Source organism: Genypterus blacodes, unplaced genomic scaffold, assembly GCF_046128005.1.
Source record: "Genypterus blacodes isolate CSIRO-AG114 ecotype Tasmania unplaced genomic scaffold, CSIRO-AGI_Gbla_v1 ptg000232l_1, whole genome shotgun sequence".
In the NCBI taxonomy this organism is placed as follows: domain Eukaryota; kingdom Metazoa; phylum Chordata; class Actinopteri; order Ophidiiformes; family Ophidiidae; genus Genypterus; species Genypterus blacodes.
Window position 1 is genome coordinate 615,529 of NW_027467030.1, and position 18,466 is coordinate 633,994.

General features: G+C 43.2%; 1 protein-coding gene across 14 annotated transcripts in view; it reads left to right on the forward strand.

The window, feature by feature from the left end:
- mark2b (MAP/microtubule affinity-regulating kinase 2b) overlaps positions 1-18,466 on the forward strand; it is a 35,615-nt gene that overhangs the window by 5,425 nt on the left and 11,724 nt on the right. For 7 of the 14 annotated variants that reach the window (XM_076170800.1, XM_076170808.1, XM_076170802.1 and 4 more), the window contains exons 2-15: positions 6,658-6,828; positions 8,857-8,910; positions 10,067-10,115; positions 10,417-10,482; positions 10,805-10,875; positions 11,168-11,224; positions 12,874-13,110; positions 13,281-13,400; positions 14,209-14,311; positions 14,447-14,586; positions 14,897-14,971; positions 15,513-15,570; positions 15,933-16,084; positions 16,274-16,368. In XM_076170800.1, coding sequence (XP_076026915.1) covers positions 6,658-6,828; positions 8,857-8,910; positions 10,067-10,115; positions 10,417-10,482; positions 10,805-10,875; positions 11,168-11,224; positions 12,874-13,110; positions 13,281-13,400; positions 14,209-14,311; positions 14,447-14,586; positions 14,897-14,971; positions 15,513-15,570; positions 15,933-16,084; positions 16,274-16,368 — 1,448 coding nt within the window. The remainder of the gene's footprint in view (positions 1-6,657; positions 6,829-8,856; positions 8,911-10,066; positions 10,116-10,416; positions 10,483-10,804; positions 10,876-11,167; positions 11,225-12,873; positions 13,111-13,280; positions 13,401-14,208; positions 14,312-14,446; positions 14,587-14,896; positions 14,972-15,512; positions 15,571-15,932; positions 16,085-16,273; positions 16,369-18,466) is intronic. The other 7 variants (XM_076170806.1, XM_076170809.1, XM_076170813.1 and 4 more) reach the window with 4 other exon arrangements.

The following is an 18,466-nucleotide window of genomic DNA, read 5'->3' on the forward strand; positions in this document are numbered from 1 at the left end:
TCTATTCTCTGTAACTGTTCAAGGATAAGGTTGTGTCTTCATTTGCCTACCTTTCAGTCTTCAAAACATACCTAGTTTGAAGTGCTATGTCCATTGGTTGGAACTCTGATCAAGAACTCCTGGTTGGTAAAATTGGGTTAGATGGCCTTTCAATTAGCTTACTCAGTGAGAATCTGGAAGCCACCATAGCTGATCATGTTCCATCTCTCATGGAATGCACATAACTTCATATGTGTGGAAACTTTCCCTACTTTTTATGGCGGTGGTTGAACTTCAAAATTACTTTCAAATCTTTTGAATGTAAGACAGTATAGCACAACAGTTGAAGAGGTCGCTCTCTCTGCAGTGTCCATATGTGTGCTCTACTGTTGGGGACTTCCAAGGGGAGGGCTGGCTGAGTGTTGGTTTAAGTCAGTGACATATTAAGGGAACCGCTCATACGGATGTTGCTTCGTCAAACAACAATTACATTTTCCCTTGTCAATATAATAACTTGTGTATTATCAACAGTCAAAAAGTTCTTCTCTCTATTGCATGACACAATTGAAGTGAAATTCCATGAAATACAAATTGCTTGATGTATGATTTGTATTATGAATGTAAAGCCTGTATTGGTTGAGAAAATATTAGAGAGGTTGTTCTTCCATTGTGGACCAGAATTTGGTCAAATTGCTATTGATCATGGTCATCTTCCAGGACATTGTTTACAGTTAGAATAGAGTACTAAAGTGTTAGTTGTGGTTTTGTTGAATTGAATAACCTCTTCTAAACACAGTGCCTGTCTTCAACCCCCGTGTCATTTGCTATGATGCAATATTTCAGCCAATCTGTGTCCATGCAGCCCAGTGAAGACTAGCACACCTCTGCCCTGCATGGCCAGAGAAGCGGGGTCTCTTTGTGCTTCATTTTGGCTTAGCTTTGAGTGTAGTGGAAAATGAAGCAGGTCACCGGCTCGCTGCCATTCAGCCCTGTAGTGGAAAGGGGCCAATAGATTATTAATAACTTTTCAGAGGTAGGGTTTATAGCAGGCCATTGTTTTGGGTTACATTAGATGTTCTAGATGTTCTTCATTTATGTGTACTTAACTCTTAACTCACTGCCATTTATTGAAATTACTTGGAATCAAGATGATGTCACTGGTTTAAATTGACTCATTCATTAATTTATTCTTACAACTATAATTCATCCATCCATAGGAAGTTGTGCTGTGCATTTTGTTTCAGATGTGACACCAACAAGCAAACAGAGATCACACTTGAATTGACACACACACACACACACACACACACACACACACACACACACACACACACACACACACACACACACACACACACACAGGGAGTTAGGGTAACACAGTTCAAGAGAACACAGACACACAACACTGCATTCACAGCAAACTGAGACCCAGTGTGACACTACCTTGCTAAAGTAAGAGGCTGCTGGCAAATGTGTGTGTAGCGAAGGAGCCGTTTATCCTATACTCTAGCTATACTGGATATCATATATTGGCTTGCAGTGTTAGCGGAGGAGCATGTCAGGTTATGAATAAATTAACAGTACATGTTCACATTAAGTCAACTTTGGCGTGTTGGAGTAATTATGTGGCATTGCTTAACTTTTGCTGGCTTCTTTCACTCTGGCAGAAGGATGTAGTTACTGTATAAAGTCTATAGATTGATTTATTGACTAATAAACTCCTGTCAAATATCCGTTTGGAAACTAGTTAGAAGAAAAGGAGACACACATGAGGCAAAGTTTTCATGACATTAAGGGCATCATCAGTTTCATTTGAGTCCTCTGCACTTTTTAATCTTGGCTTTTACCAAAACAAAAATTCTCTACACGTGATTTAAAATTCTGCAAAATATTGTGTTTTCTGTGATCGTCCTTTCCCAAAATAATGCAGGCGAACCTGTGTGCTGGTTTTCCATTATGACTTGAACCTGCCCGACAGGTACAGTTCTCTCAGGCAACTGCCATTTTTAAACATCTCAACATTGTCTCCCTGGAAACATTCCCTGAGCATGAATGTAGAAATAGAAGAAAATGTGAATCAAATCCAGTGCTTTGGGAGGGGGGGGGGGCGGGGGGAGCAGGAGAAAATGAATAAGGGGCGAAAGAGCTAGGAACCAATGTCGGGAGAAAGCAGGGTTCAGCAAGCCACAAATCTCCATGGCAACACAGCCATCACAACCTAGAGTCAGGAGGTGTGTGTCTTGCCACCCACAATTTTCAGTATACAGTAATGTAGGAGCTTTTGTGTGTGGTTGTGGTACACATACAATAAAGTGGCCCTGTTTGCACTGAGCTGGTTTGTTCGCTGTATTGCTTCAGTCGGCTCAGTTGTAGAAGAAATGTTGTTGTATTGATCATACTGGAGTCCTCTTGAAGTATTGCAACAATAAATAGACGGCGCTTGCATGTCATTCTGCTCATATTAAGTTGGCAATTTATTGAAACCCAAAATGAGTCCAGGTTACTGTTTGGCTCTTTCTGTTGGGGCACAGATGTTTAATGCTACACAGGTTGCCCGGTAGCCAGTTCTGGTATGTTAACACTTCAGAACTCAGATTCCACACGCTACACTGATTAGCTTCATGCATGCGGACAAGACACTTAAAATTCTGGAAAGTGAGCTTCTTTCTTCCTCTTTATTGGCCCCTGGGCGGCCCCTGAAAGACCTTCAGGGGCCATCCAGTCATTAACTCTTGTTCAGACTTAGTTTCTGATCATGTGTTCCATCTGGTTGACTCTGAGTGGCTCCCTCCCACGGGCCAGATTAATAAAGGTCAGCGATATGGAGGCTCCAGTCCAAACACAACTGGGACTGCCTTGGAGTAACATTACAGTTGTTTGTGCTTGTTTGTATATTGGTCATGTGCAGATGCTTGAGTTAGCAGTTCTGTTTTGAGCAATATAGTCCAATTATTTGGTGTGTTCACACATGGAAAAAAGTGGGTCTAAGACAAAGAAGATGCTTAACGTTAAGATTCAGTCACCGCCACCTGTGTGGGTTGTGTAGCTAAACTTCCAGAAACGGATGCAGAGTCACGGGACTTCTTTCACATCTTACAAATATTGATGTCCTTTGGCATATTTTGGAGTCCTAATTTCAGTTTTCTGTTTTTTAATCCCAGGTTTGTCCTCGAGTCACATGCAACATTTTAGTAATCTGAGAATAAAACAGTGATGTCACTTATTGTCCCCCAACATGTCTGCAGTCATACCAGGGAGAGGGAGAGAAGAGAGTTGGACGAGTGCGCATGTGTTTGTCTTTATTTTTAGTGTGTGTGTGTGTGTGTGTGTTGGAGGGGAAGTGGGGGGGTAGGGTTCACTTGGCCTGCAGCTGCCCAAAAATGAAGGAAGAATCAGAAGACAAAAATAGTCCCAACATGAAAGAGGAGAGGACAGAAGGAACACTAAACAGTTGAAGGCTCAGGAAGACTTAAGAGAGCTCTGACAAGAAAGACGGTTTCAAAATCGTAACATGTTTTAGCAGTGTCAAACCGTGTCAGCATGCTAATTTTGGCTTAAAAATTGTGCAGTGAACAAAAGTCTACTCCAGGGAATGATCCAAGTCAGAAAGTAAAGAAATGAGTTGAGTTGAGTGAAGGTCATATCATTTGAAACATGCAGGGCTTTCATAAATGAATGGATGGATGGATGGTGATGCACTGTCATACTCTGCCAACAGTATTCCTGCTCGCATACTGAGCATTCAGTATACAGAATATACAAGTATACCCAATTTCTTTCAATCGGAATCGCCATTGGCAATGATCCATTTGCAAAGGGTGCGTCTGACCCAGGCTTTAACCTGGTGTGTCTATCGTTTTACAAATCAACAAACCAAGCAAAACATTATGCTGGAGTTTCGGCGCCCACCATGGAACAGCGTCGGGTTTAGTCCAGAAGAAAACATGGCACTTGTGTAACTTGCGAGCATCTTGGTTTGGAGTCTACATATGTCCAACTAAGCAGTGTGTTGAGTAAGGCTGGCTTGTTGTGGAGATGTCGCAATTTCCAGAGGTAACACCACCAAGTTATACCAGCACTTGAACTTTACCACCGCCTGCTGTAGCTCAGCTCGTTTGCTGCAGTTGCTCCGTATGATAAGGTTTTACGAAGCACTCTGAGGTAACAAAGCAGTCAACTACACAGTAACTTTAGGCTAGATAACAAGCAGCAAGCTGATCAGCATGTTCATTTGCAAGCGATCCTGCAACAGCCTCCACTACAACAGAGCAGACCCACAGTTAGCAGAGTAGGAGAGTTAATGAAGTACTCACCATAACACCGTTACCAAAGACGGGTTACATAACTCATCCAGAATCTGTGTAAATGATATTGGAGTTCATATCTTTAATTTCCATATATATTTTGATTGTATCTCGTGCTTATGCTCTACATGTCTTAAATCTAGAACACATTGAATGTGTAACAAAAAAGTGTGCCTTTATATTATAATTGTAAACCGAATTGCAATTTATGTCCAAAAAAAACATTCAGCCCGACTGTATACCCAGAACAGGTATTACTGGTTACTTAAGTTACTGCCTACCAGGACTTCCTGTATACCGTCACCTGTTGTTGGAGCGAAAATAAAGCAACAGTGTCAAAGCACAGCCAGTTATGGTGACATGACATGAAAATATAACCCAGAACTTTCAGGTTGATACCTTCACAGAGATTATATATTCAGACATTAATGCTGTTAGTACACTATCATAGGTGCTGCTTGTAGAGAAGCGTCCTCTGGCCTGTTAGAATGAGGGTATGTCAGTATAGGAAGTCTGGAACGCCGGACTGTTGCGTGGGTGGGGGGGTCACAGATGTTAGATCATCTGGAAACACACAATGAAGTAATCATGGTTACTCTTGTTTACTGTTGCCAAAGGAATGGTAATGGACGAAGACGTTGATAAAAATCTGGTGTGTGTGATTTGTAACGCACAGTGAGCCTCTAATTTGTTCAAGCTCTGTAGATTTGGCTTAATCAAAAGACTGAAATGTGAGATGTAGAGAACCAATAAGCTAGAGACGACATGTCCAAGTCTCTAAGCTCTGCACCAGCAGTGTGAATTTCTCTGGCCTGTCTCTCTCTTTGGCGTCAAATCTCTGAGAGGTGTGAGTGATTTGTGCCACTGCATATGCCTGTGCGCATGTCTGTGTGTACCCACATTTTTGTGTGCGTGAGTGTGTATTGGCCAGCGTGTGAGTGCTGGCCCAAGTATGTTTGCTTCTCGTCACCCTGGAGCCACTCGTCCTCTCCCCTGACCCTGATCCCTGTCACCTGTCCGCTCAGATCACACACACGCACACAACATGACTGTGACCCTTGCTGCAGTTGAAACCCAATCACTTTTGCCAACCATGCAAAACCTGCCAGCACAGCAAGGTTTCTATTCTTTTAGTGGTTGTGTGAGTGTCTCAAAATGTCTCCATGTAGGTTCAGGTTGTGGCCATGGAAGCAGTCAGATTCTTTCTCAAAATGTTTCTGAATTCCAGTGAGAATCTTTCATGAAACAAATCTTTCAATCTCTTCAAAATGCTCTGGCCGTAAGACACTGGACTTGATTTTGTTTGAAATTTTAGCAACCGCTGACAATGCCTTCCTATACCAAGGTGACTTTGGCAAATTATTTGTTTTCTGCTGGAGAATAAATAAAGTCTACTTTTGGTTCTTAGGCATTCAAGATCCTGATCGATGTAGTGTCTGCAGCTAAAAGGCCTAAATCTTTATTTGAATGTAGTTGTAATTATAGGGTAAGTTCACCCGACGAGCGTCTTGTGTCTCTGTGCTGAAGCCTATTAGGATTTGAAGTTATGGCATGGATGTGTGGCAGTTTTGGCCCCTTTTATGAATTTCTACTTCTGTCATATTGCGCTCGTGTTCACATTAAACAAACAGGTCACACTTCACATTTACACACACACACATAATCACTTCAATCAGAAGCTGGTTGTTATCTGTAATCAGGTTTCTTTAATGTAATTAGATGTCCTCACTGTTTGATTCCAAGACAAACATAAATGCTTTGAGGATTTGTTCCCATGGTATCTGGTGCCAACACCATTACTAACCAGGGCAAGGTTCTTTCTAAAGCACACACATGCTTCACACATCCTCTACTCTATCCATTTGTCTTTTTTTTTTTTACATCGATACATCTTTGATCTCTGCTCCCCGTGTATTGGTGACATGGATAACGTAGAAGTCACAGTTTGAATTAATGAATATTTGAGGGACAGACATTCATTTTGCCTTGCAGTGAACATAAAGTGTATGAAGCCACCTGTGTTGAAATTAGGGATGCACCTAACCATAATCGTTTTCCCGATTAGTCGATTAATCTATAGATTATAGAGCAGCTTGTTCTCCGGTCTCTCATAGTCGGGTAGTCGGTTTACGTCGCCGCGTCACCCCACCCCTAGTTGGAATGGTGTTTTCTGTTGATGTTTTGGAATTATTTGTACTAAACATTGAGCTCCCCACAGAAATCAATCAGGACAGACCTAATGAGCACTTTCAAACATGAAAACCTTTTTTTCCAAATCGACTCTCATCTCTTTGCCCTGTCCCTTACTTTTGTGTTTTGCCTTCAAGCAATCTTTGTTGTTTTATGCTTAAAATAATCTCTCTTCTCTTCTTAGGACTCCAAATTGTCATCTGGCCGCTCCAGCATGCCACGATGTCGAAACTCTGTTGCTACGACCACAACAGATGACCAGCCGCACATTGGTAACTATCGGTTACTGAAAACCATTGGCAAGGGCAACTTCGCCAAGGTTAAACTGGCACGACATGTCCTCACCGGAAAGGAGGTAGGCATGCATGCACACACACCCTAGATTGTATTGAAGGTTTAATCTGTTGTCTGATTGTACTTTAGCAGAGTCGCTCACAATCTGAACCTGTTGCCACTCTGGAGAAGTGCCTTTCACTTTACACTTTCACTATTGACAATTTAACTCGTCACTGGTTTGATGGGTGTTTCAGCAATGCTGAGGGTTGCTAGGGGAGATTAAATGAGATCTGAAGTGAAATAATTTTGGTATTGACAAGACTTGGATTTCTTTGACTGTTGAGTTTAAAAATAAAGTGGAGAGACTGTCATGTGAAATGATCAGCTGTCAGAGAGCCTGACCACTTTGTTCACCGTTTAAGTGAGTGATGGACACCGCAATATTCAGTGAACAAGTATTTTTACCACCAGATAAAAGTCAAATATAAAATATAAAAGGGTTAAAATAAAGCATTAGATATTTACTAATCAAAGTTGACCACTGTTACAAAGCACCTTTACTGTGTTGCTATGTCTGCTACTGTTACTACAGGGCTCCTGCTATGATACAGGCTTAGTTGGGGGAATTGTGCATTATGTGTCCATTTGCTACAGGAGATCAGATCACCGTTGTCAGCTTGAAATGTCTCCGGCTTACAGTGAATTCCATTATGTGATTACTAAAACTACAAATGGTTCACACATAGCTCATCAATGCTGGTGGTGTTCAGTATCCGCACATGCAAATCCATGCTGGGATAAAGCTGTCTCCACCTTTTTGTGCTTATTCAAACATGCCAGGTTAGACAGGGCAAGGGAGAGTCAGGGTAGATGGCAGTAATGGGATGCCAACTGCCAAACAAGAAAGAATCATGACTTGTTATGTCCAGTGCGTTAGTCTTAGACTATTTTTTTCGTAATCTGATTGAATCAGAATGCCACATTCGAAACATTAAGAAGGGTGCTGAAAGAAATGGCAGTACAACGCAGCATTCAAGCAGTAAGTACTGAGAGGAGATCCCTTATTTCCACTATTTGGCGTTATTTATTTAATGGCTGCAAACAACAACTCCACATTTTCCGACATGTCACCCATTCAAATACGTCAACAGCAGAATCTTGTGATCAGTCTGCTCGCGCCACGTGAAGGCGTCTTTTGTCAGAGGGGCGTAAGCATGCAGTCACATTCACTTTGCTCATCCACAACAGACCGATGCCAGCATCATCTCACCATTGTTACTTGGTCTTGAGCTGGAATAAAGCTGGGTCAGAATATCCCAGCATATCAGCGATGTGCTCATTCACACATGACCCCATGCTGGAACCAAACCAACATTATGCTGGCAGATTCTGCATGTGTGAATGGGGCTTTAGTAGCCTGTGTCTACTGTGAGCCCTTGCTGGGCCCTAGTCAAGTCAACTGTTGGTCTGTGAGTGAAAGGGGTAGGAAAAGTTCTGTCAATGTGTGACAGTTCTGTGCCTCACACACTGATAACACTCCACGTGACTCGTTGGCAAACACGCACACCAAGAAACAAGGGAGAGTCAGAGGGCATGAAGGACAGATGAGTACAAGCTGAAAGAGGAGTAAAAGGAAGGAGTCAAATGTGAAGAACAGAAAGGGCCTTTGTCCTTCTGAAGAGATCAGTCTTTATTTCCCCGTCTTTGTCTTAAACTGAATCTTTTTTCCTTTGTTCTCATTTCTCTCTCTGAATATTGCCGTGTCTCGGCCATCTGGCTGTTTATTTTTGTAATTGTTTAGCTGTGCCTCTCTCCTCTGTGTTTCTCTCACTTTCTGCCTCTCTTCCCGTTGACCACTCTTGGATTATGACCTGTTCTCACCGAATTCTCCCCTGTTGTGTAACTTCTCACCCGGTGTGATCTCATGTTTGTCACTCCATACTGCTCAGACTGCGTTATTGTTAGCACATGTGATGTCAATAACATACTAGTGTGAAGGCGTGTGCTGATATCACACTGGTGACCATGAACACCTTTGAGCCAGTTGCAGCAAATGAAATTAATAAATGTGTGATGATAAATTAATATGTGGCTATTTTTCCCCCAGGTGGCTGTAAAAATTATTGATAAGACACAGCTCAACTCCTCCAGTTTGCAGAAGGTGAGTCTCTCTCTCTTGCTTGTGCTCTCTCCCTCCCTCCCTCCCTCTCACTCTCTCTCTCTCTCTCTCTTTCTGTCTCTTCCTCCCTCCCTCTCTCTGTTTCTCTCGCTCTCTCCCTCTCTCTGTCTCTCTCTCCCTCCCTCCCTCTCTCTCTCTGCCTCTCTCTCTCCCTCCCTCCGCCTCTCTCTCTCTCTCCGTCTCTCTCTCTCTCTCTCTCTCTCACTGAAGTGGTCTACTTTTCAGGGAGAGTTTTAATTACAGGAAACAAGCTGCAATTACTTCCTTTGATGGTGGTAGGGTGGGGTCTGTCCACTTACATGCACACTCACAAAGCATGTGTGCTTGCACCCTGAACACACACACGAAGATCACTTGTAAATCTGCAGACACAAAATGCACACACACACTGTATGGAAATGTGAAAATGTAGCATAAACCTTGACGGCCCCACACATGAATTCAATGATAAATGCAAGTAGACACATCCTTAATTAGAATGCAAAGGATACACAGAGAGTGTCACCGCCTCATAATCCTAATACAAATGGCACACACACACACACACACACACACACACACACACACACACACACACACACACACACACACACACACACACACACACACACACACACAGGCTTACACTGCCCTGGGACTAGAACGGGACCTCTCCCTGTGACTTCGGTTAATGTATTTTCTAATTATGTAATAGAAATATTACAGAATCACAATCTGCATCATTTGGCAAAGTGGCCAGTGTTTCTTCAATTTTCATGTCAGGCTATAATTTTCTTATCAGATGGACAAATTCCAAATTGAATGAGTAAAGCCACAGGTTTCCTTTCTCTTCCCCACTGGTTTCCTCTGAATGCCTGGGACAAATGTCATGTGGCTGCAGAGCTTCAACAAATTGGAGATTACATTTTTATTCTTGCTTTTAGATGCATGTGGTTTTTTTGCAGGGAGTGAATGTATCTGCCTAGAAATTGCAGTATTATTGTACCGACTTGGACCAGTGCTACATAAAGCAACCTTCACATGTGCGGTGTATGGATGGACAAATTAGAAAGCGATGTAAATGTGGACAGACAGGCATAACGACCCACACCCACAGTGGATAACTGACACGGCTCTCTGTGTGGCTTCCTTCTCTCAGCTCTTCCGGGAGGTGAGGATCATGAAGATGTTGAATCACCCAAACATTGGTGAGTGACTGTGAAACGTGCTTTTCCAGTCTTGTCGTCATTCAGTGAGCTTCATTCAGCCTATATTTGTGTCTTCAAGGTCAGACACTTAAACTGAACAAGGATACTAATAACACTTCTGCTTTTTATCTCTTGTTTTCTCCCTTTTTTTTTGCTTTCACTATTCATGACTCGTGGCTTCTTCTTGCTCAACTCTCATCTTTGCTTCTCCCTCTGGATGTCGTACCCTCACTCTCACCCATCCTCCTCCTGTTCCTTCGCCTCCACTGTGCTGTCTTTCCCATCCACTCTCCTATTCCAGTCAAGCTCTTTGAGGTGATAGAAACAGAGAAGACTTTGTACCTGGTAATGGAGTACGCTAGTGGAGGTAAGTACGTGTCACTGTGAAATCATTCCCCTGAGGGTTGGCATTGTGTGCGTTGCATTGAAATAGTTCCCCGGCCCTAGAAATGGCAGTTGTCAAAATACTTCTGTATTAAATTATTAAGCTTATTTTACTCCCAACTTCCTCCTGTGTGTTAAGTGTTACAAAACTGTGTGACTCCTGAGAGATGATCAGCCGTAGATGGGGATAGCAGTATTTGTGTTTATGTAAAGTCAATATTTAGCTCAACGTCTCATTGTTCCTCTGCTGAACCTTGAAGACCAGCTTCAGGTTCTGACCCTACATTTCCATTTTCTTTTCCCAGGGGAGGTTTTTGATTACTTGGTGGCCCACGGTAGGATGAAGGAGAAAGAGGCCCGTGCCAAATTCAGACAGGTGTGTGTGTGTGTGTGTGTGTGTGTGAGGCAAAATATCTATATCCTTTTGTGCTGTGTGAAATTGTATATGTATGTGTTGTCTGTATTGATGAAACATGGGGGGTCAAATGCATTTTTTGCTGTTTTTGTAGCAAATGTAAAATGTAGTTGTTTGGGGAAGTATTCAACGCCTAGCTTACACCTAGCCTAGCACGTGCTCAAGATGACTTCCTGATGAAATCTCTATACCTTTCACTCAATGTCCTTCCACCTTTACTCACCATATCTCTTTCTCCTCTCTATGACTCTAGATTGTGTCAGCGGTGCAGTATTGCCATCAGAAGTGTATAGTACACAGAGACCTCAAGGTGAGAACACACACAAACACAAGTGGGAGTCAAAGCACAGCTGCAAACTAGTCTCTCTCTCTTACTCTATCCATTTTAATTTTCATATAATTAGACTTATACTTGTGATGATTGGCTGCTCAGGAAGAGGTCAATCACAAAGATGATATTCTTTTGTTCACAGGCTGGGGCTTAAACACAATCACACACACACCACATACAGTTTGTGCCTGTAATTCTATATGTTTGTCTCATTGTAACCCCTATTGTCCTCTCTTTGGCCGTCTTCCTCTTTGTTTGTCCCTCAGATTAGTTGTCATTGAAACTTAAACAGTCGGTGCCCGCTGAGCCGGGGCTTCCGGGTCACTTTATTTCATAGCATTATCAGGATTTGCAAAGCCTCTTACCCAGCCAGCAGGTGAACATTATGATGATTACTGTTAGTGTACACAGCCTTTTCATCTCTATGGCGTAGTTCTCCTCATCATTCATTATTGTCTCAGGACCAAGGTCACAAATTGTTTTCCACTTTTAGGTAATGCTCACTGACAAAACAGCCAGTATTGGATGTAAGAGTTTACTGTCAGACAGATGGTGCTCATTATTATACTGTGCACATGATCTTATTCACACCTGCTCTGTGGGCTGGCATGTGAAAGCTGTCACAGGCTTTAACTCTCCTACTTCCTTCACTGCAACAGAGCTCATTTTACTGTGTTTGGGTCCCAGGCTGGAGAAGCTGAAGTGCTTCTTTGCAATCATTTGCACTGACATGTCAGGGACATGGTTTATATGACGTCTCCTCTTCTGTTGTATATAACTTAACAATGTACAATTCTCTATTGTATGTTTGACTGTGAATCACTGTGAATCACGAGTGGCTGAATTGTTTTTGTCAAATTGTGTCAATTCCTTTCACAAATGGGGAGTGTGTTCCTTCTGCTGGAATTTCCTACTGCGAGTGTGTGTGTGTGTGTCTGTGTCTGTCTGTCTGCATTGATTGCTCTCTTAGGTCAGAATGTAGCGATGATGTCAGTGTATAATGCACATACAAACACTGCAGCAGCTAAGCATGCATTCTGAACAAGAGAAAATAAGAGTGCACCTGTTGCTAGGCAACCCCAATCTCCTCACTCACTGGTTCTGTTTTGGCATAGGAAAACACACACAGACTCATACGCATACACACATTCTGTGGTATCTACATTAGCTATAGTGAGCTGCTTAGAGGCCCCAGGTCAACTCTGTGAACACGCCTCTCTCCGCAGGTCAGGGTTCTGTTTTTGCCTCAGTGTAGTCTTTCAAAGAACCTTATTTGCATGTTTTTGTTGTATTGACACAGAGCACTTCACTCTCCTGGTCTTCCTCACAGTAGCGCCAAGTGTGAGATCTATGCGATAAAATGGATAAGAATCTGTTTCATTGAATTTGCATTGAATTCCACCATTGCAGAATCAGGAGAAGCTGGAGAGAGTGTGTAAGCATGTAGCTCCGGAGGAAGTAAAGTAGTTTTGATATGAAGATTAATACAATGAAATCAGATTTGCTTTCTCTCTCCGTCTCGACCCATTTGCTTCTTCCTCCTCCTTGTGCTGCCATCTTCACATCTTTCTTCCTGTGACGTTTATTCTTGTCTTTGTGTCTCCACCTTTCTATCACTCTGTCTCCAGGCGGAGAACCTGCTGCTGGATGCAGACATGAACATCAAGATAGCTGACTTTGGCTTCAGTAATGAGTTTACTCTGGGGAACAAGCTGGACACATTCTGTGGCTCTCCACCCTACGCTGCCCCAGAGCTTTTCCAGGGCAAGAAGTACGACGGACCTGAGGTGGACGTGTGGAGCCTGGGTGTGATCCTCTACACACTGGTCAGCGGCTCCCTGCCCTTTGACGGACAAAATCTCAAGGTCAGGAAGCGTGTGTCACTTTCTGTTGGCCCGTAGTGGCTTCAGTATCTATCTGTCTTCTGCCTACAGCTTCTTTATAGTAATTTTTTGATAAAGATACAAGAATGCATTAAACTGTGGCTCGCTCAGACATTTTCAAACACATTTACCTTTTTATGACACATCTACAGGAACTGAGAGAGCGAGTCCTGCGTGGTAAATACAGGATTCCTTTCTATATGTCCACTGACTGCGAGAATCTGCTCAAGAAGTTCCTCATCCTGAACCCCTCTAAGAGAGGAAGCCTTGAGGTACAAACACACTTGCAGACGCCTTGAAATGACCTTTGAAGCATTGTCTTCCCTCAGTATTGTAACATTTGACTGTAATATTAACATTATATCTATCACTATAATGGTGGGAGAAGCACACGTAGTTGTCTGTACCCGGCTGGGTTCTCCATCTACATGTGAGTTTGCTGCTGAAGTGTGAAGTGCTTTCCAACAGAATAGTAAATGCTTGTTAATTTGGGACGTACAGTATGAGTTTCTAAATTGGTTTGCCTTAGAAGTACTGGTGTTTAAATGAGAGCTATTACTTCCATGTATGTAAACACAAGGCTCTGAGTCCCAGCTGACTGTGGAGTGTCGCGCTGAATGACTCTTGACATTTGGGTTAACTAGATGCTCATAAACATTTTAGATTGATCTTTGTTTATCCTGGTGCTTCTTGACCTGTTGAATGACACAGAGGCACTATAAAATCGGGGGGAAAGGCGGTGTGGAAAAACTCAATCTTCATTGCCAGAATTCAGTTCTGTGTTTTGTTTCATTTACACGTGCACAAGATGTTTATTTATCCTTTACACCAGTACTCCTAATACGTCTGCTGGGGTCTTCCTGTGTGTGTATGCCTGCATTATGTTGAACCGTTTAGTTAATGTTGTCTTTTCTCATCTGTGCCTCTTCCTAATTGCTTCATGTTTTGTTTCCTCTGCTCTCTTCTCATCTTGCTACCTTCCTTAACGTTTCCTCTCCTCTTTTTTTGTTTTTGTAACCACTCGTGTCATTTCATCTCATTCTCCTCTCCTTCCCATCTATTTGTTTGGCTTGGTCCCAGCAGCAGATCATGAGGGACCGGTGGATGAATGTGGGTCATGAGGAGGAGGAACTCAAACCCTACATTGAGCCCCAGCCAGATTACAAGGATCCTAGGCGGTCAGGTGGGCAAACACACAGACCATACATTTCCTCCCTTCTTGACTGGCATACACATTTACACACAAATAGACACGTGGCCTTTGTATTTAAATATGAAGTATAAATGTAAATATTGAAAATAAAACCTATGTTCCCAGAAACATCCCCTTACTGTGTGTATGTAGATATGATGGTGCAGATGGGATTCTCTCAGGAGGAAATCCAGGACTCACTGGTGAACCAGAAGTACAACGATGTGATGGCTACGTACCTGCTACTGGACTACAGGAATTCCGAGGTACATTTCTTATCTCTCCCCCCTTCTCACATATCAGCACTAAACAGCTCTTAAAAAGCCCACATTTCTAATTTACCCACCAAATATCACGCTGTGCAGCATCACAGCATCACAGCAGTATTGATTTTTTGTTCCTATTGCTGTTAATTATCCATTAATGATGCCAAGCTGCTGTCATCTCTATATTTGAAGTATGCAGTAAAACTAAAACGCTTGTAGTACATTGTCAAAAGCACTATTTTTAGGTGTGTGTGTGTGTTTTTATCCATCTGTCAGAACCACGTTTAGATCTTTGCTCTTTTCCCCTTAGCTGGATGAAATATGTCTCAAGCCTCGACCAGGAAGTGATGTAAGCAACATAAACGCCGCCTCCCCGCCACACAAGGTACAATGAAGGAAGAAAAACCTTTCTGAAACCTAATGCAGATTGTGCATAATGTTTCAGACATGACAAGACTCAGATCCCTCTTCTTTCTTAGTTCACTCCCCGCAGGCTAACTAGCTTTGTTCACTAACATTACATCACAATCAGAGACATCCTACTCATTTGCATAAAGGATTTCTCACCTATACCTATGAAAGTTTTATCATGAGTTTTGCACTTTCAATGCAAAACTGCATAATAAGCAACCAGAGTCTCGATCTGTTGTGATGCCACTTTCTAACTTTCCACTGGTCCCACGCAGCACTGACACCTGAACTGTGATATCGTGTGTGTGTGAACACACTACAGGGTTTTCCTGTATAAATCTGTGTGAATGATAGCAGCTACTACCTTAGGTGGAATGAGTCATTGTGTGGAAGGTGCTAGTGTTAATTGGTAGCTCTATAAATACGATCCTCTCATGCTAGCTTGTCTACATTCCGTTAAAGACTCACATCACAAGCATAACTCTTACTGACTTTTGTGTCCTTGTTTTTTCAAGGTACAGCGCAGTGTGTCGTCCAACCAGAAGCCTCAGAACCGCAGAACCAACGACCAAGGTGAGATTGAGTGGGTCTGAAGAGAGAGACAGAACGCTTAAGGAGTGGTAAATTAGGGTTTTGTTGCAAAGGGTGATCAGAGACAAACATGGAAGGAAGAGATGAGGTTTAAGGGGAAAATGAAATCAATGAATAACAATAGAAGGATGATGAGGAGAGGGAAACTGAACAAGGGTGAGAGGGTGGAGTGAATGTTGTAGATAGATTTAAGGGTGGAGGATGGGTGCAGATTGATTTCTGTTAGAACAAAGAGATGACAGCAAAAATGACAAATGAGTGGGAGGTGATAAAGGGACAAGACTGAGGAGTCAAGAGGTTGAGCACATGGACTGATCTCCCTCATTTTCTCTCTCTCGCTCTAGGCTCCTCCTACTCAAAGAGGGGCGGTCAAGCGGACAACCGCAGTACAGCTGAGGACTCTGGGAGGAAAGGTTCATCAGGCAGCTCAACTACCAAGGTGCCAGCCAGCCCGCTTGTGTCCTCCGACCGCAAGAGGAGTGCCACGCCCTCTACTGTGAGCCCAAACGGCCACTCTGTTACTGTACATATGTTTTAAGCACAACATTTTCAACACATTATCTCCCTTTCTTTTTCTCTTTCTCTTTCTCGCTCGCTCCCCCGCCCTCTCTCGTCGCCTTAAACTATAGCTGCAATTGTAATTACTGACTTAAATGCGTCTCTTCATTTTACTCTTCCCATACAGAATAGCATCCTGTCCACCAGTACGGGTCGCAGTAGGAATTCTCCTCTGACCGAGAGAGCCACACTAGGTCAGGGTATCCAGAACGGCAAAGACAGGTACGCACACATACACAAAGAGTGCTCTCTGAACGACACAGGCAAGCAAAACACAGACGACTTATTGTTGGATCCAGTATTTTTTTTCAGTCGTCACTACGAAGCAAACGCGCCCGCAGTCACAGTTTGTGAATGAAGCAGATCCACAGCTGCCTCAGTGACCCAATCTCAGGCCTTGGCTGTTACTCCCCTAGAGTTCTGCCAGCTGGCCCGGAAAGGCCCGCAGTCTTCCCTTGGGGTAGGGTGAACTTTCCTCGGCAAGAAAGTCACACTCTCCTGGAAATTTAGGCCCAAACTCCATCAGATTCCCAGTTACCTAAGCTGTCTGAAGGATCTCTGCCAGTTGTAGCAGCTATAGGGCTTGATGACCACACACACACACACACACAGATTCCACATAACACATATTCACACAGCAATTTCAGACATGTTGCTCACCTCTTAGAGCGGTGTGATTCAATATGATTTCCTTGAATAAAATGTCCACAGGCCACAACACTTGGACATAAGCAGTTCAATATTCTTGAATTCTTCTCTGGCGTAAATACATTGCGTCCCGTTTCCCCCATTTCTCCGCCGTAAGCAGAATTTCTCTCATCTTTAAACCGATCAAACAACTCCAGTATGGTTAAACAGCTGTGGACCTCATTTTGGAGTTGCCTGTGTTGCCATGGTTTTTGGACTTTTCTACTTTTAATGCCACACATTCATGCATCATCCTAGCTGTCATTGCAGTGAGCTGGGGGTGGTATGAATGCGTCCGTTTCACCTGTGCTTCAGCCAGCCGTGTGCTTCATGTGCCTTTCCATCAGCATTAACCACAAACCGCCAAACATAATCCTACGATGCAGCGTTCGTGGTCACTATTGCTCCATTTGTTAATGTGTGGGTCTAAAATGAGCCACCTCTTCCCCTCACAGTGCCGCCCCAGGAGCTCCATTTAATCAGGCCCTAAAGTTGTGTGTGGGGGTATTGGTGCCTCTCATGTTCTCTATTGAGTTGTGTGTGGGTCAACGCGCTGTGAGGGGACGATGGGCTCATGTGAGACAGCAGAGCTCCTACAGGACTGTGGGCCTTTATTTAGCAAGGGGTCATCTCTACTCACTTACAGTTGTCATCTGCTTTAATTTGTAAAGTGTCTTTATTTTGTCATCATTAATGCTTTGAAATGTGGGCTTGTATACTTGTACCCCCTCCCCTCCCCTCCCCCTCTTCCTCACTTCTTTCTGTCTTTAACTTGTTGTGTTTTGTGTTCCTTTGGTTTCCCTTCTCCTGTCCTCCTGTGAGATCTTAAGTCACTCCCAGTTTCTTGGCGCCTTTTCCACACTTTTCTCTCTCTTGCTTTTTTATTAATCTGTGTTCTCATTTCTTTTTCCTCCCTCTCTCTCTCCCTCTAAGGGGATTAGGAAGACTTGTGATGGAATATTAACTGTTAGTGGCCCAATATATGCTCCCCAGGCTCGCCTCCTAATAGGCTTACACATACACACAAACATATCTGCATTCACACACACAAGCTGCACACAAGACTACACACACACACACACACACACACACACACACACACACACACACACACACACATATCGCACATGCTCAAACTCTTGCCACACACACTTTGTTGTCCAGTGAATGCTGTTCCTTTTTCTATCACTCGCCAAACTAATCCCTGTCAGAAAATGTAGATGTGTGTGTGTGTGTTCCTCTCACTCAACTATGTGATTGTTTTCTGTGTAAGTGGCAGCTGGTTGGTTGACCTCTGTAAATGTCACACACACTCTTTCTCTGCTCAATCCACTGTTTTCTCTTCAGCTGGTTGTCTGTCTCCCTGTGGTACCACTCTCTCCTGTCTCTTACTGTATTTCTCTGTGTGTGTGTGTGTGTGTGTGTGTGTGTGTGTGTGTGTGTGTGTGTGTGTGTGTGTGTGTGTGTGTGTGTGTGTGTGTGTGTGTGTGTGTGTGTGTGTGTGTGTGTGTGTGTGTGTGTGTGTGTGTGTGTGTGTGTGTGTGTGTGTGTGTGTGTGTGTGTGTGTGTGTGTGTGTGTGTGTGTGTGTGTGCAGATAAAACCAAGTTAGAGTTGACAGCAATGTGCAGAGCT